The sequence below is a fragment of the Aulostomus chinensis genome, chromosome 18 (genome assembly GCF_037954235.1).
Source record: "Aulostomus chinensis isolate RoL2024-O1b breed Wild chromosome 18, RoL_Achi_v1.0, whole genome shotgun sequence".
Lineage (NCBI taxonomy): Eukaryota > Metazoa > Chordata > Actinopteri > Syngnathiformes > Aulostomidae > Aulostomus > Aulostomus chinensis.
Window position 1 is genome coordinate 18,281,482 of NC_141337.1, and position 25,503 is coordinate 18,306,984.

The window sequence follows — 25,503 nt, forward strand, 5'->3', positions numbered from 1 at the left end:
TTCTTCTCTGCCTCTCTGTGTTCTTCTTCTCTCAGTGTGGTGTATCAGGATGGGTTTTATGGAGCTGCAGACATATATGTAAGTAAACTCACCTCCCACCAGTACACTCTCTCTCCCTCTCCATCTCTCTCCCTCCCCTTATGGCGCTCTCCTGCTCTCCTCCCCCCTGGGTTTTGCATGTGCGTCCAGTCATTCGCATCACAGAGCTACCTGCATAACAGGTGGATGAGCCCACAGTGAACAGCACAGCACTTGCATTTTCCAGACACACCATATAGTACACACAGTATAAATGACAAAAATATCTGTTATAAAGCACTGTCATTACCCGCTGGTCAAGATAAGTTGTACTTATCTTGAAAATAAAGTGAGTAGAGCTGTAAAAAACTTGATAAGAGGGTCTCAAACACTATGACTGAGGCTGCTCTGTGGGCGGATGAGGCGGTGTGCGTGAGCGTATCAATACCAGCGTGCCTGCGTGCGTGTGTGTGTGTGTGTGTGTATGTGTATCCAGGTTGACAACGGTTGTTTCTGTTCTCTCTATAGACTAGTGTTTCAGGACTCAGTCCTTAGTCCCAGATTGCCTCAGGTAGGGTCACCTCAACAGTGTGCTTTGTTTTCCTCTGATCTTATGAATCATCTTCTGATCTGATCCGGAACATGTTATCTTTTAGTTGTTCAAAATGAAATTCACTGCTTTGAATTTGCTTTATTTTTCTACTAACTCACTGAAATGTGCGCTGTTTTTGATTGTTGGAAGGACTTTGTTTACTAAACTGTATGGAGTGTTTTTTTTCCTCCAGTTTTTCCAAAATAAGACCTGGTCTCTCCTTTCCATTTGACAAGATTTGGGGAAATAACACCCTGTCTGAAAGAACTGCAAACCATTTATTCAGACAATAAACGTCATGTTTTCAAAATGCTTCCCTCATACCTTTTAAAATGGAAGGTCTCCATTTTGCAGAAACGCCATTCGAGTTTACCATGAAAACTCTGTACTTTAATTTGGTCTGCGCAATTTTGAAAAATATGTCAGGTTGAGTTTTCAGTTGTCACTTGATTTGTGATATTAGCAGGAATGTTCATTTTTTGCATCACCATTCTTATTTTCATGGAAACAAAGAGGTTAAATTTATTATGGTGTGATTTTAGTGGAGCTCATGTCTTCTTGATATGTAGGCACGACATCGATGCTGCACAACAAAATATAACTGAAAATTATATTTTTACGCCCAACTGTTTTTGTTCAATTAGTTCATACAAAATATGGGTACCTACAAGTAGGCTGCACAATTCGGTGAACGTTTATTTAGATTTTTTGAACAAGTAGTGATAAATGCTATCCTAATTCTATTAGCCTTCATTTCAAGATGCACACAGATAACTGATAATTTTGAAATGTGTATTTTTCAAATCACACATGCAAAATTAAGTATAAAAATACGGAAACAAATGTTTGTGTTGCACTTTACTTAGAATAACTTTTTAGGACCCAACAGATATGGGATTTTTGAGATCCTGTGGTTAACTGGTGTGCTGAAGTGAAAATAGGCCCTTCCTATGTTCGCTGAGCACCAGTTTTAAAAATAGGCACTGCAAGATACGCAAAATGCTAATTTCAATGTAATTACTTTATGAAGAATATTTAACATGGTCATACGTGACCATTTGAATAAAATAAATTAAAACCATAACAAAAACTAAATGGAGACACCAGAGTGTTCATTTTTAAATCACCATTGCCATTATTTTCTGTGTTTTATGTGCAGTTTAAAAAGAAGTTTTTCAGTATTGGCAGATGTCTTGAAACACGCATTGGTACAGTATATCGTATCTGTGGTAGGCCAATGAAGGCAGCTATATCAGACACAACCAATGTATCAATATTTACTTAATTAAATTACAAGAACAAAAAAATTAAAAAGTCAGTCATCGGCAAGTAACAATACCTGAGGGTGAATCAAAGTGTGCATTTTAGCAGTGTTTCTCAACCACTGGTCCGAGGCCTTTGGGTGTACAATAAAATATGGCTCACCTATTCAGGCCCCTGGTGAACCTTGAAACAGGAAAAATGGAGAATGTGATGGGACCCTGAGACATTTTCAAGCCCAAAATTAAGTAGGGGGCAAAAACTAGCCTCAAATGTGCTGACACATATAGCACTGAAATTTATGTGATGACAAACACAAAGTTAGCAGTGACAATTCATCTAATATTAGGGAACGCTCAATAAGTCTTTGACTATATCTAAAGGTGGAGGCGTGTACAGTGTTTGATTTGCAAAGGACATCATCACGCCTGGAAATTGAGAAATTTGGACTTTTTGTTTTTACAACTGGAGTTTTATTTTTTGTTATTCTTGCAAAAGTTAAGTTAAAAAAAAGTATCGTTAGGTATGGATAACAAGCTGAGTGTTATCCCACGGTGGAGAACACGGTCTCTTCCTGAATTAACCAAGCTGACCCCTCCCAGGATGTTAAAGCATGTGCTCATCAGCTGCTGCATGCAGACATACTTTTCCCTCCTCCAACCTCATCCACTCACCCAGAATGCCTTGCTCTCTCCTTAATAACCTAATTTTTTTTCTGTCCGGCTCCTCCACCTCTGCTCTGTGTGTTTCGGGTGTCTCGGAGGTTGCTGGCTTGTTCTGATATGCTTTGCTTTGTTCTGATCAGGTCCAAATGCAGTGGTGTTGTGTTTTTGAGTAGGTTTGAAGTGTTATCTGGGTCGTGCATGCAGTCTCAGTTTGAGGAGATGATTTTAGTCAGTACAGACTTGTGTGGGTGTGTTTGTGTGTGTGACTTTCCTGTCTTTCTTTGCCTTTTCTTCTAAACCCATGGAACTTAAATAATACTTAAAAATAGCTCTGTACTAGTCGCTCTTGAAGGACTATCTGTTCATAGCTTCTGACAACAGTGAGGTTTCTATATGACATCAGATTTGTTATCTACCTTGCCCTCTCCCCTACTGCTGACAACACAATCTAACTCCGTTTTGACAATCCAATTTTCCTCTCCCAGTCCGATGTATCAGCCTCCATGTTCCCCTCCACACCACCTCCTCTTTACTTGCCTACTGGTGTGGCAATATATCAAGTTTATTGCTCCTTAATGTGAGGAAATTAAAAGTATTTCAAGTGATTTATATGCTATAGTTCATGATATTAAATGAAGTATGAAACACAGTAATAATAGTGTAGTTTTATTGTTTTTTGAAAACATTTAAAAGGTTGCGGTAACAGTATTTACATATGTATACATAATATATTTAATGTTAGTATATACTTGTTTATGCCTGTCTCTCTAGGGAGGCTACCCTGCTGCTGCTGCCGCCGCCGCTGCTGCCTACCGTTACGCCCAGCCTGCAGCCGTAACCGGAGCAACCGCTGCAGCTGCTGCCTACAGTGACAGGTGATGACACACATGATGAAACAAACACACATACATACCTCACTGGACAGCAGAGCTGCCAGGGCAGAGGCATACACAGTCATAGGATGTTGTTGTTTCAGTAATCAACACAAATACGAGACAGAGAGAGTTGGCCAGTAGAATTTGGGAATGTGTGAGGACATGAGTTTTTTCAGGACTGAAGGATGGCTGATGTTGATAACAGTAAAAGCCAGTCATATAAATATGTTTTTTAGTTTGTGTCCTAACATTAACATCCACAATTAATCTAGTAACCTAAATGTACTGATTTTACTTCCAATTACTTACATAACTTAAGTACTTCCTTCTTCAGGCAGGGAAGATCATCCAAAAGGTTTGGGGTGTGCACATTATTCAGAGGGCCATTACAACGTCTCTGTGTCAGTGGGTTTGACAGCACTTCAGCAGAGTGTCCTTGGAAGTCAGAGATTTCAAACCCAGTCATGCAACATAGAGAAGCGGTTCCCAGCTGAGTACATTACACATCTGCGGATTTCAGAGTTCTTTAATAATATCACTATTATTACTATTGTTAGTATTGTTCAAGGTTAAAATTAGAGGCTGTAGTCAACTGTACTTCACAATAAAAATACACAAGGGCAGCAGGCTCATGGTCCAGAGCGCAGAATGGCATCTGGATACCTGATCTGTGAATAAAGTCAGCTGTATAATGTTTGTATCTGCAGGCAGTTTTGATATTCTTGATGCCATTTCTGGTGCCAACACAGCAGGGCTGAATGTTCGGAAAGGCTATGAGAGGATTTGACTGTGACATGTTGACGTAGCAAACGAGATTCTCATTTAGAGATGATCTAAACTGAGATGTCATTGATAACAACAAGCCACCCAAAGGTCGGCCTGGGAGCCAAATATGGCCTGCTCTACCTTTCAACTGGCTCTGACAAATAAATGAATAGATAGAGTGACGATGATGATACAGGCATTAAAATAAAAATTGCAAAATCTGGAAAACATCATTTTAATCACTGTGTTGTTTTAATTTTTTGTGAGGTCAAAAGATTCTTTATATAGGTAGAATAATTATTCTTACATAATTGGATTAGGCAGTAGAGGGACTCTTTGTGGGAGATGTCAGTTTGATGTGAGTGAAATAAGAAAAGGGCAAAAGAAGATGTTTACATGGATTTCTCTGTTGACTCTCCATCCGTCAGTAAAAAAAATGGTGATAAATTGTTGCGTCGACCCTTTTGATTGTAGTTGGAGCTGTGTGAAGTGTGGCAGTGCTGTGTGAAGTGCACCAGTGCTTTTCAAGCTAATACATTGGAGTGTTCGCTGCTGTTACAACATTCAGGGGCAGTGTGAAAGGGTCTGCTCACACTGTCATTTATGGTCATGCAAGCTTCAGCGCGCACATGTGCCTCTGCCATAGAGGAATCCACAGACCAAAGTTCAATCTTTACCTCATCATTTTCTCTTTTACGCGTTTTCCCTGCTAGTTACGGCCGGGTGTACACCACAGACCCCTACCACGCTTTAGCTCCAGCTGCTGCTGCTTACGGAGTGGGAGCCATGGTGAGTTGCAGTGGGGTTGATCATATTCTTTTGCTGAGGTAGTTGTAAAGGTCTGATGTTGTGTCATCCTCTGTGTCTTCCAGGCCAGTTTATACCGGGCAGGATACAGTCGGTTTGCTCCATACTAAAGCCACAAATCACAACCGAGGAATTTCACTAAACCCTTTTTCAAGCTCTTTGTTTGGCAGAAGCTCTCTTCATCTTTCTGCTGGTGGACTTAAGTGACAACTCATGGTTTTTTGTTGTTGTTTTGTTTTGTGGTAAGAGAGCTCACTGCCACATCATCAACTCTGATTCTGTCTGTTGCTGACTTGGACATAATGACAAAACTGCTCGGAGAGGCTCAACCCTAGCAAGCTGGAGCCAGCGTGGCGCCATGTGGGACAGTCGTCTTTTAGAAACACTATCAGACCTGTGGAGGGATATTTGCCCCTGTTTGATCTGATCTGTACATCCCCACTGTCTCCCTTAGTGTCGGCCTGCAACGTTACACAACTGCCATAGAAACAGCATTCCTCTTTAAAGGTACACATGTTTTTAAACACTACACTGATGTAATACCCCCTACCCTCCTCCTACAGCAGAGACATCCCTCTGGTTTAGCTTTGTGGCTTAATAATGAATCAAACTGCTCACTAAACAAGATGTAGGAATTATTGTTGTTATTTTGTAAAGCTGGAACATGGAGCATTCAACCAGCACGGAACTTAGGAGCATCCGCCTGACAGAACCCCTGTTGCCTGGCAACGAGGAACACGGCATTGGAAAAGCCTTCTCTTTGTTTGCTTGTTTTTTGTTTTCCAGCATGTCACCACTTCCTCAACTGTTAAAGAAAACAGCAGCAAACAAAATCTTAAAGTACAAATGCAAAAAATGACAAGGAAAAGTAACATGCGACTTTTTTTTCTGCAACACTTCAGTTTCTTATTTTGTCGCCGCTGTTGATAAGAAGCTGCAGTGAAATGTTAGTAGAATGCTGTGTCAAAACTGTCTGTTAGCCATTTCATGTTGTCTTTCTTGCTGGTCTACAAGTATTCCCTCTGTCACTGTTTGATACAGCAACACTAAAATGTTATTTTCTAATTTCAGCTATGAACTACCCCCTTGTGTCCATGTTGAGAAGGTTCCGTATTACTTCTCCTCCAAATGAAGGTCCTTTTTTTTTTAACCCCTGAGACTATCAGATATTCCTACCATAGCAGTGATGCAGTAAAAAAAACTGGTCTGATGTGTAAAGAACACAAACGAAACTGATTTAGCAGTTTAGCAGTTCTGAACCGGGAACGTCCGAATGGGGAACTCATCATCTGCCAGTCAGCCAAATGGAAATCCCTCCTGGCTGAGGCACACACTCCTGCTGCTTCGAAGACATCAGGACAGTAGGTCCCAACAGAACAGCTCAGATTAGAGCACGGTGAAGCCCATTAAAAGAATGAGTCATGAAACGGTGTCTTGATGTGATTTATCATCCAATATATCGAGCAGTTTTTTTTATTTTTTTGTTTTTTTCATTTCAGTGTGACGGGCCACCACGTTCATAGAGATTTGTGTGTCTCTTTGCTGTTGACATGAATCGTTTTTCAAGTTCGAGTCTGTGTGGAGGAAGTTCTGGCAAACCATTTGTAGACCAAGTCTGTCTGTGTATGACGTCTCCATATACTTTGATTTTCTTGCTATCATTTGCCTCTTTTGGTTCCAAAGATTTATTTTTTTTTGTGGAAAAAGCACATTTTTTTTTCTGATGTATTACTTATTGTTGTGACTGATTTTTTTTTTGTTTGCTTGTACTTTATATATATATATATTTTTTTTTTTATCTGTGGGTGGAAGCTGTGGTGTTTTTCCTGGGTTGTAATGTCATCTTGGGAAATGTCATTGCCACAGTGTCTTCAAAATGACCACCAACACACATTTCAAAGGTTGCAGCACTTTGGGGAACCTGCAAACCAAACAACCTTGTTGAATTGAATTTGGTCCACACACTGATTTATTTTTCTTTTTCCAACTCGCTGTAGATGCAGAGGGTTTTTGCTGCAGACAAGGGAAATCAGAGCAGATGGAGTCATGAGGGATATGCTGAAAGACGGCAGCACACGATTGATATTTGGAATTGCATTTACCAGCAGGGGCAATTTACAGGTGTGTGTTGGGGGGGGGGGGGGGCAGTAGCCACAAAATGTGGAACTGGTCCCACAGCCAAGCAACCTTTGAACGATGAAACCATGTGTGGGTGGTGTATCAAGGGACATTGTGATGGTGAAGGTGAACCCTGAACCATAAATCATCTGACAAAGTAATGTCCCCCGCTGACTTTTTTTTTTTTTTTTTTTACAGTGTGCTCAGGGTGGAGCAGAGAGTGGGAGGAGGTGTAACCGTTTTGTATGAGTGTGAAACTGTGTGCAGTAGGTCCAATGAGTATTTTTGACGAGCATTACCTCCTTTTTTTTGTCTCATTATTCCTTACAAGTATTATCAGATGTGTTGCTATGCATGCTTTCCTGAGAGAAGATGGATGTCCGTTTCATTTGTGCATGAATTCAAATCATAGTGCTGGAGGAGAATGGCGACATGTAGGAGGGGATGTTTACACGCAGGAGTGAAGATCACGGCATCGAGGAGTCTCAGTAAATAATCTCCAGTAAAACGTGTTTAGGAAACCACGGCTGCTTTATTGAAGCTTTTTTCCTGCTTCAATAATCTGGGTTATTTCTACTCTGTACCTCTGTGGTTGTCATGGTAATCACCAGTTATATCTGATGTGTAAAGTTAAATTTGGTATTGCTTGACCCTCTGGGGTTTTACTTTTCCAATGTAAGGAAAACCAATAATGGTGACAAAATCCCGGGACAGTTTAACCCTTTAAGCTGATCAGTGTAAACATGAGATGAGGCTAGTGATGAGTATCGGCCTCCACCGTGGCGAACCCACAGAGATGCTCATGTGGCAATGTGTCCACAATGTGTTTGAGGTGTAGGTTGCTTTTTTGTCAATAATTGGAGAATGAAAAAAGAAAGAAACACAAGGTATGCTTGGATGACACAGACGCCAAATTTCCTGACTCTCAGCCGCTGACCCCGCCTCCCTGCACTGTGCTTACTTCCAACCAGTGGGAGTTTTTTGTACAGGGATTGAATACATGGGTGTGAATTGCATGTGGATTTTTATCTTTTAGTCACATGCTCTTAAAAATTCATCAAGTGATTTTTTTTTTCAGTAAGTGACATGTATTTTCTCACAATATTTTGCCATCTTTGTGTCTGCCTTCTGTTTATTCTCTTCATTATTATTGAATGTATATAATAAACTGTTTGGTTTTTATACTCGTGTGTGTGTGCATGCATGTTTGTGAGAGAGAGAGAGAGAGAGAGAATATTTTTACCTGACTGAGTGTATGAAGGACTCAGGAAGCTGATAGAGCACAATCCTTGATAGGTCCCTGGTGGGTTCGGAGCCTGTCGCCATTATGTTTCCTTCCTCCCGATAACAGGTTCAGTCTTATTGTTGTCTGTGCAGTGTTTGGTTGGCCAATCAGGAGAGAGACTGCTGAGAAACTACACGCGAACTAAAACATGCAGCTCTTTTTCTGCATCACCTCCAACTTTCTTACTGCTGCCAAGGGGGAACAATCTGGAACAATCTTTAATTGCGTCTGGAGTTAATGGCCGTAAATGGGTTGGATGTGGCAGGAAAGCTCATATCCCTGCTAATTGCTCTAATGCACAAGAGGACAATTGCCAATTTAATGGGATGCTCTCTATGTAATTGAAGTTGGTCTAATTGGAAAAATAGATTGAAAGGCATCTGATAAGAAAGGATGTGTGATGATGGCGTCTAGTGAGGAGTTGACTTTTAGCGGGTTTAGAGGCATGACTGTCCACCGTGGAGGCAAAACTGGCCACCACAGAGAGACGAATGAACCTGCCGAAATAAGAGAGTTAAAAAAAAATGACACATGTAAGACAGTCTGCCATTTAATGCACTAAAAATCAATGTATAGGCCAGTTTGTAAATAATCTAGAAGATGAAAGTTTTTTTAAAAACTTTACAGAAGTATCAACAATTACGAAAACCTTTATTTGTCATTTGCTGTAGCAGATAAAAACATGAATCTAAAAAAAAAAAAAATGTACCTAACAAGTCGGAGAATAAATGAGGCCGATAAAGGGACATGATAAATATATTATGCAAGTTGTAAAAATAAATAAATGTAAAAAGAAAAATGGGAAAGTACCTAAATTGATTGATTAGGAGGTGTAGTTGAATAGTGGGTAACTACTGTAAAGCAAATAGCAATCATTGACATCATATTTTATCATTTAATGAATCCCTACATTTATTTATATTTTGCTGTATGTAAGTATATGGTATTCTCCTTTCATGAGGCTTTTTTCCCTTGCAGTTGCCTTTCTCCACTAACACAAACTGGCTGTCTCACACTATCACACTATTTAGCTGTCGCTAAAAACATGCATTGTTTGCCATATCCACCCTGAGCAGGTCGCACTTGCCACACAGAGACAGTGCCCCCTGGTGGTATAACTTGTCCACTACCACACTGCTGTGCGCGCGCATGTGTGTGTGCACGCGCACCCAGAGGCATGGCACCAAAAGCGGTTGAGAAAGTAATGGGCCGTTGGTGCACCATCTGTGCAGTAAGTGAGTGGGAGAATCAAAGGTTGGGCTTTTTTAAGGTACTGAACAAATTTATATTTTTATACACAGACAAACCTTTTTATTAATAACACAGGATAACAGGGATAAGCACACACAAGCAGAAACTGCATTGCACTGTTACTTTGCATATGAAGACGTTAAACAGTGGTGGCATGATCCATCTACAGCACTGACATCTCCAGCTCCATCTTCCTCCCGTCCTGTCTCATCTCCTCTTTCTCTTCCGTCCCTCCCTCCCTCTCTTGCTCCTCTGCCTTCCTCAGCAGTTTGGCACCTCCAGAGTGACAGCTTCACGCCTCCTCCATCACCTCCAGTCTCTTATATACCATCTCAGAGAAGCACATAATGTGCGCTAAACACACACCATCACAGGGATTCATTTCTGTTACGAATTCATCAGAAGCTGGACTGTCTGAACCAGCCTTGATGAAACTCTGACAGCAGATGACTTTCTCCCTGCTTTTGATGAAGAATTCTACATTCGATGTATCACGATGTATAAAAAAATCCCTTTTCTTATTTCACTGACTTATATTTACATTTGTGCAGAAGAAGGAATCATAGTCAGACGCATTTTGTGCCAAGGCTTTGGTCAAGTCACTTTATGTAGAATTTTAATTTTGTCCATAATATTCATCATACGGTTCCCTGTAGTTGGTGGTCTGAGGGCGAGGGATGGTGTAATCTTTGTCGGGGTCAATTTCCTGAAAAATACACACACATATTCATCACGTTAGTGCAGATAATCCCCACAATGGAGGGAGCTTTGATGAACCTGACAATAGGACTGGGCTATCAGCTCATGTGTTTAATTAAGTCAGATTGTGAATCCTAACGGTTTTGTACTCACTGTCATAGAGAATCCAGACTCATAGGGCGATTGCAGCTCCAGATTGGTGGTCCTGCCTGAAGGTAGGGACATAATACAGTCAGCTAATTATTGGTTCATCTTATAGGCTCACAGGGAGAGCTGACTAATAAAGATGATAATATGATCGACGCCGCCTCGCCATGCATTTAGATATGAAGTATAATAGTTGGCGAACGTGGAATTAAACTTGTTCATGACTGCATGTTGCTGCTGTCTCTGCTGGAGCAGGGGGGATTCATACTGGTGCAAGAATTGAGCAAATAATTCCAACGCGCAACAAACGGAACTGTGCAGAATCTGAAAGATACAGAAGCCAAGGAATGCCATATTTGTAATTGGCCTTTTTAGTCCGTTATCTTGTGATAACTGAATAATATCCTGTTAGCTTGCGATAACAAATGTTGCTGTCTTGTGATACTGAAATATCTCAATATGAGACAACAGATCTTGAATGTTACGTTAACAAGATAATAACTCGATAAAGGAAGACAAGTTTCCCCCCCAAAAAAAAGATCGTTATCTTGTGTTATCAAGTTATTTGCCCTGTTGTGTTGAGATAACGGGTTAATAATCTGTTTTGAGCTTTGTTATCCTGTGATAACAAATCAAGTGAACCTGTGATAATTTAAGCTTCAATCAACGTGGACCAATCCCCAAAAAATCGTAAACTTTTTTCAAACACTAAATCTAAGAATACGTTCTGCACACCGCAGGCACTGATTTACATGCTTTCCCCAAGGAAGTTTTAAGTAACAGCAAATGCAGATTCATGAAACGTAGCAGTGCGCCATCAATAGCATGACAACACCTACAGGATTTCCCAACAGACCTGGGAACAGTGGATCGGAGCTGACTAGAACAGCAGCAGTCCTCCTGATAAAATGATCAAAAATGCAGAGCACAGAGTGAGAGAGCAAACCCACTGCCTCCTACTTCCACCTCATCGGTATGTTTTGTTTTGTTATGTTTAAATAACTAACTTAACTACAATAACTGTATTAATAAATGTACTTTGTGTTTATACTTGAAATGAGACACCCTAATAACAGAAAAAAAAAAGATTTATGGAGGATTAAATCATTTTATTTAAAGTGAGAGTGGCGGGTTGCCAAAGTGCAGTTCAAAAGATGATTTAAAGAAACCGAATAAAATTGAAAACGTATCAAAAATCAATTATTTTGATAGCAAAGTTGTTGTTTTTTTTAATAATATAGAAGTTAAATGTAAAATACATGTACAGTTTCATGGTTCTGGAGAATGTGGCTGACATTGTATTTGCCAGTGTTAGGGTTTATCAATTTTAAAGTTGTACATGTTGCAGGAATTGCAATTAAATGCAAGAGAATTTGCTGTCTTTAATTTTGTATCATACTGATTCATTTATTGAATATTTCAGCATGTTACCTGCACAAAGAGGGCAGAATGACACTGGTAACACTGCACCCAGTTCTACTGTATTGTGGTTACACACCACATTTACATTATTTATAATACACAATATAAGTGTGAAGACACGATTTGATATTTCTTGACTTCACACTAAGCTGTCATTTAAAGGAGCCGTCTGATGCTGTGTAACAACTAAGAATATTCAAATGACCAGAATTATTTCTTAAATGTTTTTAGTTCTCCGTGACATTTTATTATTTTCAAAGCTTAGTTTACTTATAATTTAGTTAGCAGAAAATCAGTCTGCACCTATCAAAGTATTTTTTTTCTAAATAAAACATGCTCGACTGTGTATACCTCTTCGATCCAGTCAATCAAGAGTAACACACACACACACACACACACACACACACACACACACACATACACCGCCAGTACATAACGTCTCACCTCTCCTATTTTCACTCTCACTCTCAAAGCTTCCATTTTCACGTCCTTCCTTCGGGCTTCCCAGTCCCGGGATATCAGCACTGGCACTGGTCCAGCCAGCAAAACTTAGAGGGATTTCCTTGGACTTGGCCTCCCCCCTACAGATGAAGGCCACCTGGGACAACCCATGCCCCATCAGTAACACCCAGCCGTTGGTCACCAGGGCAATACTAAGAACTGGGTCATCCCAATGGGGTCTCCGGCCCAGCTCAGGGTTTCCCTTGATGAGCATAGTGATCCACACCACCCAGATGCCAACGGAGAGCAGCAGGGTGAGGAAAAGGAGCATGGCCTGTTGCCGGCTCTGCTGATGGGCAGCCCCAGCATAGCTGTAGCTGTATGTTGTGCAGGAGCGACATAGAAAGTGCATTGAGAGGATCAGGCTGACAGACAGGAGGCACAGCACATAGATCTGCAGCATGGCAAACTCCTCCTGGCTGTATTCGCAACGGTTCTTATCCCTGACTAAGACCAAGATGAGCCACTGGGTAGAGATGATAACCTGCACGATGAAGAGTCCCAGGGCCAGGGCGGGCTCCCCCCAGCCCCGAGCTGCTGCAAAGCCCAGCAGGGCAAGGCAGCGAGCCAGCAGGCAAGAGAAGGCCAGGGAAAAGAGCACACTGAAGAGGAAGAGCCTGGTGGGGCATGTCTGGGGGGTGAGACGGATGATAAAGGAGAAAGTGGTGGCGAAGATCCCTGCCGTGGCCAGCAAGAACATGGACATGCAGGCCACCGTGCCTCCGATGTTGCTGCGCTGCCGGGATGACACACATATCCAGAGTGACCAGAGCAGCAGAGAGATGATGAGGATGATACTGAAGAGGAAGCCCGCAGAGGCAAGGGTCTCCAGGATGATGCCCCATGCTGCCCGACGGTCACACAGGTATCTATAGATGGTGTCCAGGCCATTTCTGCAGCCTGGCACTGCCCTCAGGGTAGTAGAGTTTGGGGAAGTGCTGTTGGATGTGGCACTGATTGAGCTGATGTTGGTTGACTGGCAGAGACAGGTGAAGGGAGCATGGATGAGGAAGAGGAGGAGGGTGAACGGTTTTTTATGCTCCTGAGGTGAAAAAGTATCCATTTTGGGAATAAGTGAGAGGAATCAGTCCCTCCTTTTATCCTTCTTCTTTAGCCCTGAAAGCAAAATGTCACATGTATGTTAGTCTGCAGCATTGTTCATACATGCACAATGAAGAAGACGAGATAGGGCAAAGCTCACAGCTCAGCTCGAAGACTAGAAACGGTTTGACAGAGTAAAGTGAGCAGGCAGGGGAGTGCAGGGAGTGCATCATAAGCATGCCAGAACAAGACGGCAGAGAAAGGTGTGTGTGTGTGCGTGTGTGTGTGTGTGTGTGTGTGTGTGTGTGTGTGTGTGTGTGTGTGTGTGCACACGCGTGCGTGCCTGCCTGCCTGCGTGCATGTATGAAGGCTACATATGAGATTAAAAACAAGTGCAGACTGAGGGTAAGGTGAGCATCAGCTCAAACAGCTGCAGGTTTGGGATTTACACAGCAGGCAGATTCAACGAGAGATTTTGGCTCCTGATAGTCGACTGTCACTTCCTCCAGCCCACAGCAGAGTCTTTGTTTTAGCATCACCAATGACCTTTACCAGGTTATCACTGGATGAATGTGACCCAGCTCCTCAACACCCTCATTGTTTTCTACTGCTGCAAAACAATGGCTGAAATATTTTAAGATAGTTTTAAGCAGTCAAATTGAGGATCTAATGTTTTATTGGAATTTATACTTAATTTAATGTAATTTGCTTCATTACAGCTCTATTAAACTACAAGGGCAATTTTAGTAGGAGTGGAAAAAGCCAACAACAACAATTACAGAACAGTGGATACTCATAATTATATACACTATGTCGGCTACGTTGGGGGTTGAGTGGGGCATATCATGTCATGAAAAGTAAGCTAAGAAACTAAAGTCAATTTAGAAGAGTAAGAATAATACAAAATTAATTATGATAGAAGCAGTTAATATTAAAAGTCAGTAGTTGGCATATAAAAGATATATATATATATATATACATATATATATATATATATATGTATGTATATTTAACTTTTTTGGAAACACTTTTACAGTTGTTCCTGTTTGAATAAGCTGAATAAGAGTTACTTAATGAGTATTAACCCTTTATTACAGTAATACTTGTCCAAAAAAAGTAGTTTGCCTTTTTAAATAGGTCCCAAACGGTAGTCTTGTGCTCTGTTGTGGTTTTTCCAATTCTGCATTACCTCTTTGTGAATACAGAGTGCAGAACCAGCCAGCCATTTATATGTTTGCTTCAAACTAGGAGCGACTGACAGCTAACAACCTTCACACAAAGGATTGTCAGCAGAGGGACATGTTGCTGTAAACGTGTGACCTCACTTCCTGTTACTGTGTGTTGCTGAATGTCGTGCTTTGCTTTGTTGCGGAAGCTAAAGTGTGATCTTCCCTGCCGACTCATAATTACGCAGATTAATCCACCTGTTAAAACTGCACACTTGATCTTATCACTTGGCTGAAGTCTAAAAGACCGTCTGTCTTGTATCGACAGTGTGTCTGCCTCTTTCTGCCATTTTAACTCTCCACTCCAAGCTAGCGATGGCTTCTCGCTCTCCTCTTCCCTTCTCAGGGTACCACATGTTAAGTTACTCCTCTGGCTCCGTTAGCGATACTGATAAGTGCGTTTAATGTAGTTTTTTTGTTGTCCTGGAGGCGAGGCTTAACGAGGTTGAATTGGACCTGCGGCGGCTCAGCACTGATGGATCCAAACAATTAGCTACTAAAGCAAGAAACAAAGCGCATCCTGTATTGAGCTAAAAAGGGATGCACTTTGTCTCGTATTACTGTGAGAATCAAAAATGGTCTGGAAAATGTGAACGGAATTAATGCTTTATATGAAAACTTACAGTGAGCTTATTCCTAGACCCTCTCCTCCTCTGTGACCATTGAGCTGACAGCACACTCACACACCAGTATGACAGTACAGAATCCTGCTTATGCCATTGGTCGAAGTTCTGTTTCTTGTGAAGAAGATACCACACGACAACAGACGATCATAACAAAGCAGCCTGGGTGACGGTGACACAGATGTCGACCCTGCTTTACAGTCTAAGGTAGGGATGCCAGCGGTCCCTCAAAATACAGAATCAGCCCTTATTTTGGAAATAAAAGATATGTCCCTTAATGATGAGGGACGCACTTTGTCCCTTGTTTCTGAAAATCTATGTCAGCGCGAGTTTTATTACATTTAAAGTAACCTTACAGCTCTCTGACTGCTACCGGCTGTTCTGTGCTTTATCTGTATCGTCAAATCACAACAAACGCCATCTCCCTCCGTCCGTCTGGAATCATGCTTCTTGTTAACCAATGAGAACTGTGTTGTCGTTGCTGCATTATTCCTGAGAGGCAGCACGGATTCCAAAAAATCATGGTGGCTACCTTGTCAGACTCCAGTTCACCTGTGTGCAAAAAAATAAATGAACGCTTGCAAAAGTACAGGAGTGAGTGGGGAAAAAGAAAATGAATGCGACAACATATGTAAGGCTTGATTTTGCACCGAATGTTATATCCCAAATAATATTTGTAGTTGCTTTTGTTTTTGCACTACTTAAAAACATGTTACATGTTCTATATGTTTACTTGTATTTTTGTTTTATTCAAATCTGTTTACTTTTTTTGGTATTGTAAAGAATGGTACTTTGCACATTGCTCATACAGAATAACATAGAAAGGATCAAATTCAGTGTGTACTTGTCCTCATGCAGGGGTCATGAAAGTGTGTTAAAACAGATAAAGTCATTATTGTTGGTGACTTCAGTATTCATGTGGATGTTGATAACGACAGTCTGGGTGCTGCATATCTCTCTCTTCTAGACTCAATTGGTTTCCATTAGTCTGTTCATGAACCCACTCACTGTCACAACCACACCCTCAACCTCATCCTGACATATGGAATGGAAGCTGAACATCGAGTTGTATTTCTGCAGAACTTGGTTTTATCTAACCATCAATTAATCACTTCGAATTTGTACTTACTGACTTCTCCACAAAGGAAAATGGTAGTTTCCAGATGTTTGTCTGAACTGGTCGTAGCTGGATTTAAGGAAGCGATTCCATTGGCGCTGAATTCAGTGTCATGTCCCATTGTTACAGAGGATGCTAACGTCAACCTTAGTCCCTCCCAAATTGACATTTTCATCAACAGTGCAACAAGCACCTTGGGAAAAACGTAGGACTCCATTGCTCCATTAAAAAAGAAAACTATGAATCCAAGGAAACAATCACCTTGGTACACTTCTGAAACCAGACAGCTTCAACAAAACAACTCAGAAACTGGAGAGAATATGGCACTCCTCAGAACCGGAACAGTCCCATGCAATTTGGCAAGGTAGCCTTAAAACCTATCAGAAAGCCCTTCGTAGAACTAGAGCAGCCTAGTACTAATCATTAATAGAGGAACACAAGAACAACCCCAGGTTCCTCTTCAGTACTGGAGCCAGACTGACAGAGAGCCACAGCTCTACTGAACCAAGGAGTCCTGTTTCCCTGACAAGCAATGACTTCATGAACTTTTTTTAATGATAAAATTCTTCTCTTCCTGCCATCAGCTGACAACACAGCACCTATAACCTCAGAAACCTCAGAGGCAACTGTCAAACCGTACCTCCTCTGTACTCTCTGCATTGGCTCCCTGTTAAATTCAGAATATAATTCTAAATTCTTCCTCCAACATTCAAAGCCCTCAACATGCAGACACCCTCTCTAAATTTGAGAACAAACTTAAGACCTTCCTTTGTTGATAAAGCTTATCGTTAAGGCTGCTTAGGCTGGCCCTTAGATATGCTGCCATAGGTTTAGACTGCTGGGGGATCTCCCATGGTGCACTGGGCTTCTCTCTGCTCCTCTCTGTCCTCTCTGCACTCCTATACTCATATGTGCTACTAACTTGTCTTCTCCTCAGGAGCCTTTGTGCTTCCCTTCTTCCCAGATCCCTGACTGACGCTGCTGCTAGAGGAGGTAACAGACCTTGAGAGGCTCAAGCTGCCACACTTAGCATCCCTTAGCATTCACGTCCCTGTCTCTCCATCATTCTCTTCCCTTTTCTCTCTCTCTTTATCTCTGTCTCTCTCTTTCCTTCTGCATATCTGTCTTCCTCCATTATCTGTCTTTGTCTCTGCCCCGCTCTCCTGCTCTCGTTCCCCCCCAACCGGTCAAAGCAGAAGGCCGTCCCCATTGAGCCTGGATCTGCTCCACATTCCTGCGTGTTAAAAGGAAGGTTTTCGTCGCTGCTGTTGCAGGATGTGCTTGATCCTGGAGAATTGTTGGGTGTAAATTCATTGAAGGAGTGTGGTACTGGACCTGCTCTACTTGTTAAGTGTCATGAGATAACTGTTGTTGTGATTTGGCGCTAGACAAATAAAACTGACTGGGCTTGACTTACAGCAATAAAACAAGAGACAAACAGATATTGGACAATGCACTTGAGATTTTAGAATGAGATTTACTGTTGTTAGCCATCAGTAGCGATTAGCTAATATGCAATATACGTGGCTGTATCTTTCAGCATTCTTGAGTTGCAAAGAAGTGATGCAGTAATGAAAAAATGTCCGTGAACTACACTTATTTGTGAGTGTTGAAAGGCAAAATAGACATTATAGATGAAGTATGGCTTCATGGCTCTTTGTGATACCTATTACAAAGCGGGAAACTGTCCCTGTCCTCCCTAACCCCACCCCAACCTCCACTTTTATTATCCATCTTTACTGTAAAATGTAACTAACCATAGTAACTACTTGTTTTATACGTATAATACTGACATTGGTGAATATCAGCAAATGGAATATCTTATCCCTAATAGCTGATACTATAAATAACTATACTATACAAACCGTGACAATTATACAGAATTCATGCGACGCATCACATCACCACAAGAAACAGTGTCCAAACCTTTATAACAACAGAGACTTACCGATTAGCCTCTGAGATAGGACTTTAATCTTGATCCTACTTCTCAGTCCCGCTCCTGAAGTCTTGAATTTAGGTTAACCTGGAAGAGTTGATACGTCTACGGTATACATGCATCTCTTAGCCTGAAGAGGCGTCCATATCTGTGATGAAGAAGCTGATGAAGCCACCAGGAGAAGATCACCTCAAATTAAGAGTTTGAGTCAATAGTAAAAACACATGCACCCCTAGTCATACTTTCCAGACTGTGATTACAGGTGGGGCTGATACACCTGAGGGCGATGACACATGCAAACAGAGAGAGAGAGAGAGAGAGAGAGAGAGAGAGAGAGAGAGAGAGAGCTCCTCCCTGGTTTTGAATCCAATTTCCCGTTGGAATTTGAATCCCGATTCAAGATAATGTGTGCACTGGAGTAACAGGAATGTCTGGAGTTTCATGCTGCAAAGGGAAGAAGTTAAGGTGAGTCCAACTGACTCATCCCAGTCTCACAGGACAGGACCAGCAGTTACCTTAGTTACAGGTAAATCATTGCAACAACAGTCGAAAGTGATGAAATAAGCTACAGCGCTGGCTGCATCAAGCTGTCAACTGCTGTCTCTTGTGCAAGTCCACACGTAACAACTTCACTCATGTCTGCACAAGCACTGAGCTCCCAGGGTGTGTTCTGTTCAGTCCTCAACTCAACTGTGTAAAAACCAGTAGAATCACTGCAAAAGTATGTGTACACTGGAACATAAATAGTTATCAATTAAATGTTTCCGTGTTTTGTGTCCAAACACCTAAGGAATTATTTCCACTATCCTTCAGTACAACCACTGTTCTTCTCTCATTTGGTTAAAAATGAAAGAAGGGAAACAACTGGAATTTTCACTCACTTGGTAGGACTTTCTTTCGGAAGCAAATCCAAACTGGGAGCGTGAAAAGTAAGCGATGGTAAACAGAATTTAACAGAAGCCATGAGGCTGTGGTGTAAGTTACAGGTTGAGATCTTTGTTTTTGTATCTTCTCTGTTTAATGACGTTTGCAGAAACAACTACCTCAGAATTGGAAGTAATCATGATTATATGTTGTCAATGTGAATCTGAAGTGCTTACGGCGATGTCAACTCTTTTTGATTCTCTGGCTAGAGAATGAAAAAATACACTGTCTTTGTGGTCTCCAACATGAAGCAGATTCCCCCTAAATTCTTTTTTTGTTTTTTTTTTAACTGTCCTGTTCAGTAGCTGAGGCAAGCAGCATCAGTGTTCCTGGTGCCTTGTTGTACTGAAGCAGTTTTATTCTGCATAGGAGGAGTCTGATAAACTCCTCCTACTGCCATTTATGTTTAACTTTATTAGGAATGGTGTTGGTTCATTGATGAAGCTACTGGACTGAGGACAGGAGGAGAGAACAGGGACAGGATCGGGAAGACAAGGGGGAGGGGGGAGACAAAAAAACAACAACAGCAATAGCAGAAAACAACAACAACAAAAACACAAAAACAAACAAAGACAAAAACAAACAAAAAACAAATAAACAAACAAAGAAAAAGTAACAACAACAAAAGAAAAAGAAAGAAAAAAAAACAAAAACAAAAAACAATGGTTGCAGAATTTCCAGTGCAGGCTTACCATTTGGTTTAATATAATTTTAAGATAAATGTCTGAGTGTGTGTTTATGGGTCAGTTGTGCGCTCCATGCGTGTATGTGTGTATACGCGTGTGTACGTGTATGTGTGTGTGCTACGGTTTATCTTGGATGCTGTGCGTAGCTGGCTGTAGCTGATGTGGGGGGCCAGGACATCGCACCCCCAGTCCAGGATGGCAGGTAGGTCAGGACCAGGTCACCAGAGCACCCCGAAATCCCCAGGACACGGGGAGCCCCAGGCCACCCCTCCCCCAGGAAACAGCCACAGGCCCAACCCATGCCAGGACCCATAGGAAAGCATAGGAGCAGCAACCCCCACCCGGAAGCAACCCACAGAGAGACGGGGCAGAGATGACCCCGGTCCCGCCGGGCACTCCCCCCCCCACAGCATGAGCAGAGCCCAGGGGCACAGGGCCCCCCAGCCTGAGACCCGACCAGAGCCCCCCCAAGGGGTCCGCCAGCGGCGAGGCCGACACCCACCCACACCCCACACCCAGGCGGGGCAGCCACAGCCCACCACGACGACCAGGCCCACCGCCTCTGTACAGAGCTATCCCCCCCAACCCTCGATCCCCATCCCCTCTACTCATCCCCTGTTCTCCCCCTCCCCCCAGAGCAGGAGGGTTTCAGGCTATAGGGCACCACCAGCCAGCCAGCCGGGAGCCCCCACTCCCCTGAAAGGTCCAGCCCACCCGCCGGGGTGAACCGAAGGCACGCACGCCCAGGACCGCCACCCCCGGACAAAACAATCATACCCTCATCTTCCTCCATTCAGGGGCTGAGAACTCCATAGATGCTGATACGGTGCAGGGCACCTCAGACTTAGTGAAACGGCCAGCGAGCGATCCACCGTACAGCAGCAGGGCCCGTGACCAACCCCAGCCCAACCACCATGCCGGGAAGAGGACCACCCCCCCCCCCCCCCGAAGAGCCCCGGCCAGGCCCCCAGGCCCACAATGGTGCAGTTAGCAAAGGAGGCAGCACTGGACCCACTCCCTGCCCCAGCTGCCCCCCCATCCCAACATGGTGCAGGGTGCGTGTTGTGCATGGGAATGTAGATGTGATGATGTGGATGACTAGAATGTAGTTAAAATTGGGGGAGGCACCCAGGGCATGGGAGCCCCGCCGGTTGCAGACGGCAGAGTCTCCCAGTACATCCTCATGCACTCCCCCAAGCCCTAAATGTCTACGATGTGATTAAAATTGGGGGGTCCAGCCCCTCAAGGCCTAGTGATACATAAGATGTGATGTGATGGGACAGAGAGGCAATGAGAGGGGCTGAGGAATGGGCCAGACCTGCAGGGGGCCAACTTCCAGACTGGCCCCCTGACCACCCCGTCACCACTGCAACCCCCTAAATTCAATTCAATCTAAATCTATTTATGATCAAAAAGGCTGCCTGCCACTTATCACGGCTTTTTTTTTTATGCAATTCATACAGTGACCCAAAATATAGATGGGATGGGATGAAAATATTGCAAATCAGTGCTACTCTTAATTGTAATCTTTAATAATTTAACATATTGAAGCGATACTTCATTCAAAAAGTGTATTTTGCCTTTCAAGTTCTCAAAAAAATGTATGTCCTGTGCTCATGAAGACCTTTTTTCTTTTCTTTTTTCAAAACTGCATTATTTACAGAAGAAAAAGCCAGAGTTGGTCTAACTGAAATGCATCTTTCTTGATACTACCATGAAAGTGTTTGTGGATCACAAAGCAAACGCCTGAATAAAAACGACTTGGATTATACGAGATGATGCATTTAAAAATTTGGGGGCATTTTTCGCTGTTTTTAGCTGTCAGTTGCAATTAAATCCAATAGGTAATTGTACAACTTTAACTTCTTTTTCACATTTTTAATCTGTGCACACCTGCTATGATTGTCTTGGCTCTGTTTGGCTGTCAGCATGATTATGAAAAACTATGAGGCTGATTTGCAACAAATGTTGAGCAAACATTTTTTGAGATAAGGTTTTGCTGAGTATGGGTTGGTGGAGGAATGCATTCACACAGGTCCCATCCCATATGTAAACACATTTAAACCTAATCCGGGACACTTTTTGCATGGCTCAGGTACAGCGCTGGTTCTGAGTGCCAGATGCAGCCGAAAATGAGTTGGGCTTTACTTGGAGTAAAATTTTAACCAGCAAACAAGTTTACAGTTTGCCACTCAAGGACGCATTTGTGCTCAACTTTCACTGCTATCTGGGATGTTTCAGAGACACTGCTCTCTAAAATTATAATTTCTTTCCCTTGATTTATAGATGAAAGACTTTAACTCTGAATTTGAAAGTACTGAAATATATTTGAAGGTGTTGGAACTTATGAATAATGGATTAGTAGTTTCACAGGAAGCTTTTATTCAGTCTTCCAGGAAGAAAAGAAGGACAACATGAGTACTAAAAATAAACACATTTAATGCTGCTATCAGGACAAACCAGTTCACAGTGCATTTTCTTGGTATTGTGCTTGCAACCAAACATATGCAATATATTTCCTCTGAGGAGGGAGGTGGGTTAAGAAAGCAGCAAGGAGATAGATGACTAGAGAAAGGTGATTAAAGGGAGTTCCTTCTCCATAATCATGTTAAAGTGCATTGTAGTTGTCACCAACACAGCTTATCGCAAAGTCTCCTTGCATCCTTTGGTGTTTACAATAATCTCATATTGAAAATACAATGCAGAAAGAGAGAGAGAGGGAAAGGAAGTAAAAAAGGTGAGATGGAGGAAAAGGTAAAAAGGTTTGCCACTGAAAACAAGTATTTACATTTTAACAGACAGCTAGAAGCAAATACAAACTAGTATAAACCAGTGTTTTGCTTGTGTCCATCGCCATTGGATGACAATGGGAGAGAAGGGGGAGTCCACATGAGGAGAAGACTCTACTAGATGGATACGAAGAAGACAGGAATAAGGTGTGTGGAGTTGTTTTCTCGTCATATCAATTCAAGTATACATACATACATATATATGTATATATATTATATATACTGCAAACAGTATCATATCATTAATAAAATAGAAATAAGAACATCATTATGCATTCCATCCACGTAGTGGCGTATAGCATGAGGTAGATAGACGAGAGGGCATTAGGGGGTCCGGCAGCCTTATCATGGCATGCCAAACTGGGATGGAGAGAAGGCTGGGCGGAGAGGATTCGAGAAAGGAGAGGTGCAGGCAGGCATGAGGCAGCAGCTTTAGATGATGCCGTATTTGGCCAAGTCGCTGAGCTCCATGTCACCAAAGGCTTCCCATGGGCACACCACTGTGATGTCTGTGCCAAGACCCTCCATTCCTGGGATATCATCGCCAAAGCTGGAGCAGGAAGAGAGGAAACACGAGGGTTAAAGATCACTTGTATGGAGTGATATTTGGCGTTTAAATATCATCTTTATTTTTACCCCTTCTGGCCTGGCTTGGGTGCCTTGCTCTTGAATGTGCGGGTCTGCCTCTGCTTGAATTTGGGGGGTCCCTTTTTGGGTGTGGTGGGGCCAGTTGCTCCACCCGGGGCCAGGGCACTTCCTGCAGGGGGGCTGGCGTTCATGTCTGCTGCAGGTCTCTGAAAGGCAATTTGGAAAATGTCTCTTAACGCGTCCTCAAAAAAGATCACCAGCTTCTGAGTGCCTTCCTGTCTTTTTGTCCTCCCGTAATCCTGTTTCTTTCCCAATCGCTGAGCTAATCAGTGGAGATTATGCAGATGAGGTCAAACTAGCAGATTAGCTCTAATCCCACTCTGATCCGCAGCAGACTAATTGTCCTTCTTGAACAACAGGGATGATGGTCCCCTACCTCTCTTCTTAACCTCTTTCAACTCCTCCATTGCTGACCTCATTAAACTTTCAAACTAAAGCATGTCTGTTGAGTGAGGCTGCAATATCAAAACATTATTATTATTATTATCATACTATTAAAACTGTCTGTATCTCCCTTCCTCTACCCGCAGGAGGAAAACACCCTCTTTTTTTTGTGAAACATGCACCACCTGCATCAGCACCAATAACAGCATCTCTCACGAGGTGAAGGGTTCGATCATCTTTTCAACGAGTATATGACAACACACACACACACACACACACACACACCGGTTCTCCCCTTCAAGTTGCTGTTCTATTCTTGCATTTCCAAACTTCGATGTGTTCCATCCTCCTTTGAGATTTATTTATCTTCCTTTTAGGCCCTGGTCAACATCTTTCTTATTTCATTCATGCTGTTCTTATTCAGTTCAGCAAGACTTAAATGCAGAGCTGTAATGAAGACATAGTTTTACATTCTTGCCTTCTCTCCTGTTACTTAGCTGCCCTGGCATAATCCTGTCAACAGGATTACGCCAAAACTATGTGACTGAATCGCACCAAATTTTTTACAGAACATTGTTACGGCCCAATAAAGGGTGCCATGAAATTTAGGGGCAGATCTGTTTAACGTAGTGAAAAAAATTGCATTTAAAAAAAAAAAAATTCCATTTTGATTGCATTCACCTTAGAGGAGGGATGCGATCCCTGCAGTTGTATCTACAGCCAACCCACAAGACGTTATTATGAACAAATGTGTATCATCATGTATTAGTAACAGCAATCACAAGTTCTAAGTCAGTAGAGTTCTAAGTGGTGTGTTCTTACCTGTGATCACAGATATCCCACCGTCCTCTGCTCAGAGAAACGTCTTCCTTCCTTTTGAGCCTATGATTTGTCTCTGCTGTCTGGGTTGTGCTTTTATATCCTCATTTTTAATCCCCTCAGTCTCCTCTTTCCAGTCACATGGTCATCGGAAGAGGTCAGCCAACACCCCGCCACACACACACGCATACAGCACGCGCACACACACACCTTTCCATGTACCGTCCTCCCTACCTGAAATGACATGGAGGTGGAGCAACCTCCTGCGTAGATGATGTCAAAGATCAATCTGGAAGGATTTTATCAGGCTTATCCCGCTAAACCACAGCACGCCTGCTATAAGCTCTAGCATGAGGAGACAAACTACTTGTCGTGTTTTTGTTCCATGTGAGATGCTGAGTTGACATGTGAGATGTTGTTTTATGTTTGTCCCGGTAATTAAACCAGTTTTGTCCTTGCAGACGTTTAAATCTTCCTGCAGTATTGCAAGCATCTCTTCAGCCATGCTACTCAGGATATAACACAGAATGAAGAAATAAATGGCTCTGTATGAAGACAAAAAAATCGTACGTTAAACAATTTTATCACCTGCGTGTACAATCATCGACTCATCTACGCAGAAATTCCCCATCATAAACTACAATCAGCTACAATAAATACGAGCAGTGTCAGTGTTGGGCAGCGTGGATTATGAACCTGAATAAAGGTGAAATCAATGTCACACATTTGTCCTCACGCTCAGGTTCAACCATGCCATCTACGTATGTCTTCCAAATGAAAGTTAATTGCATTCCTAGTTTGGTCCGAGCACCACAACATGAGTTTGGCCACCAACGACATCACGAGAGAACTGCAGAAAGTGAGTGAGGGCCTGCGATGATAAAACTGATCAACACAGAGGG

The 25,503-nt window shown here is 42.4% G+C and overlaps 3 protein-coding genes across 6 annotated transcripts in view; 1 reads left to right on the forward strand and 2 right to left on the reverse strand.

Annotated features, from left to right (window-relative positions):
• LOC147245534 (RNA binding protein fox-1 homolog 2-like) overlaps nt 1–8,259 on the forward strand; it is a 56,384-nt gene extending 48,125 nt beyond the window's left edge. Inside the window, exons 10-13 of one of the 4 annotated variants that reach the window (XR_015109936.1) lie at nt 36–78; nt 547–589; nt 3,307–3,410; nt 4,889–4,913. Coding sequence is in view for 3 of the 4 variants with exons in the window: in XM_086183928.1 (XP_086040054.1) it covers nt 36–78; nt 3,307–3,410; nt 4,889–4,964; nt 5,048–5,092 (268 nt within the window). In the remaining variant the exon portion in view is untranslated. Of the gene's footprint in view, nt 1–35; nt 79–546; nt 734–3,306; nt 3,411–4,888; nt 4,965–5,047 lie in introns of those variants that run through there. The other 3 variants (XM_086183928.1, XM_086183929.1, XM_086183930.1) reach the window with 3 other exon arrangements.
• Nucleotides 8,260–9,019: 760 nt separating this feature from the next.
• LOC147245535 (retinoic acid-induced protein 3) lies at nt 9,020–18,787 on the reverse strand. Its single transcript, XM_086184575.1, has 4 exons — nt 18,361–18,787; nt 12,349–13,521; nt 10,489–10,544; nt 9,020–10,342 (listed from the first exon to the last, which is right to left on the reverse strand). The coding sequence occupies exons 2-4, from the start codon at nt 13,466–13,468 to the stop codon at nt 10,253–10,255; spliced, it is 1,266 nt and encodes a 421-aa protein (XP_086040701.1). The 5' UTR covers nt 13,469–13,521; nt 18,361–18,787; the 3' UTR covers nt 9,020–10,252.
• A 3,593-nt stretch (nt 18,788–22,380) lies between these two features.
• Nucleotides 22,381–24,750, reverse strand: pde6hb (phosphodiesterase 6H, cGMP-specific, cone, gamma, paralog b). The gene is made up of 3 exons (XM_086185534.1): nt 24,605–24,750; nt 23,387–23,544; nt 22,381–23,300 (listed from the first exon to the last, which is right to left on the reverse strand). Exons 2-3 carry the CDS (start codon nt 23,527–23,529, stop codon nt 23,183–23,185), a joined length of 261 nt encoding a protein of 86 aa, XP_086041660.1. The 5' UTR covers nt 23,530–23,544; nt 24,605–24,750; the 3' UTR covers nt 22,381–23,182.
• Between the last annotated feature and the right edge of the window lie 753 nt (nt 24,751–25,503).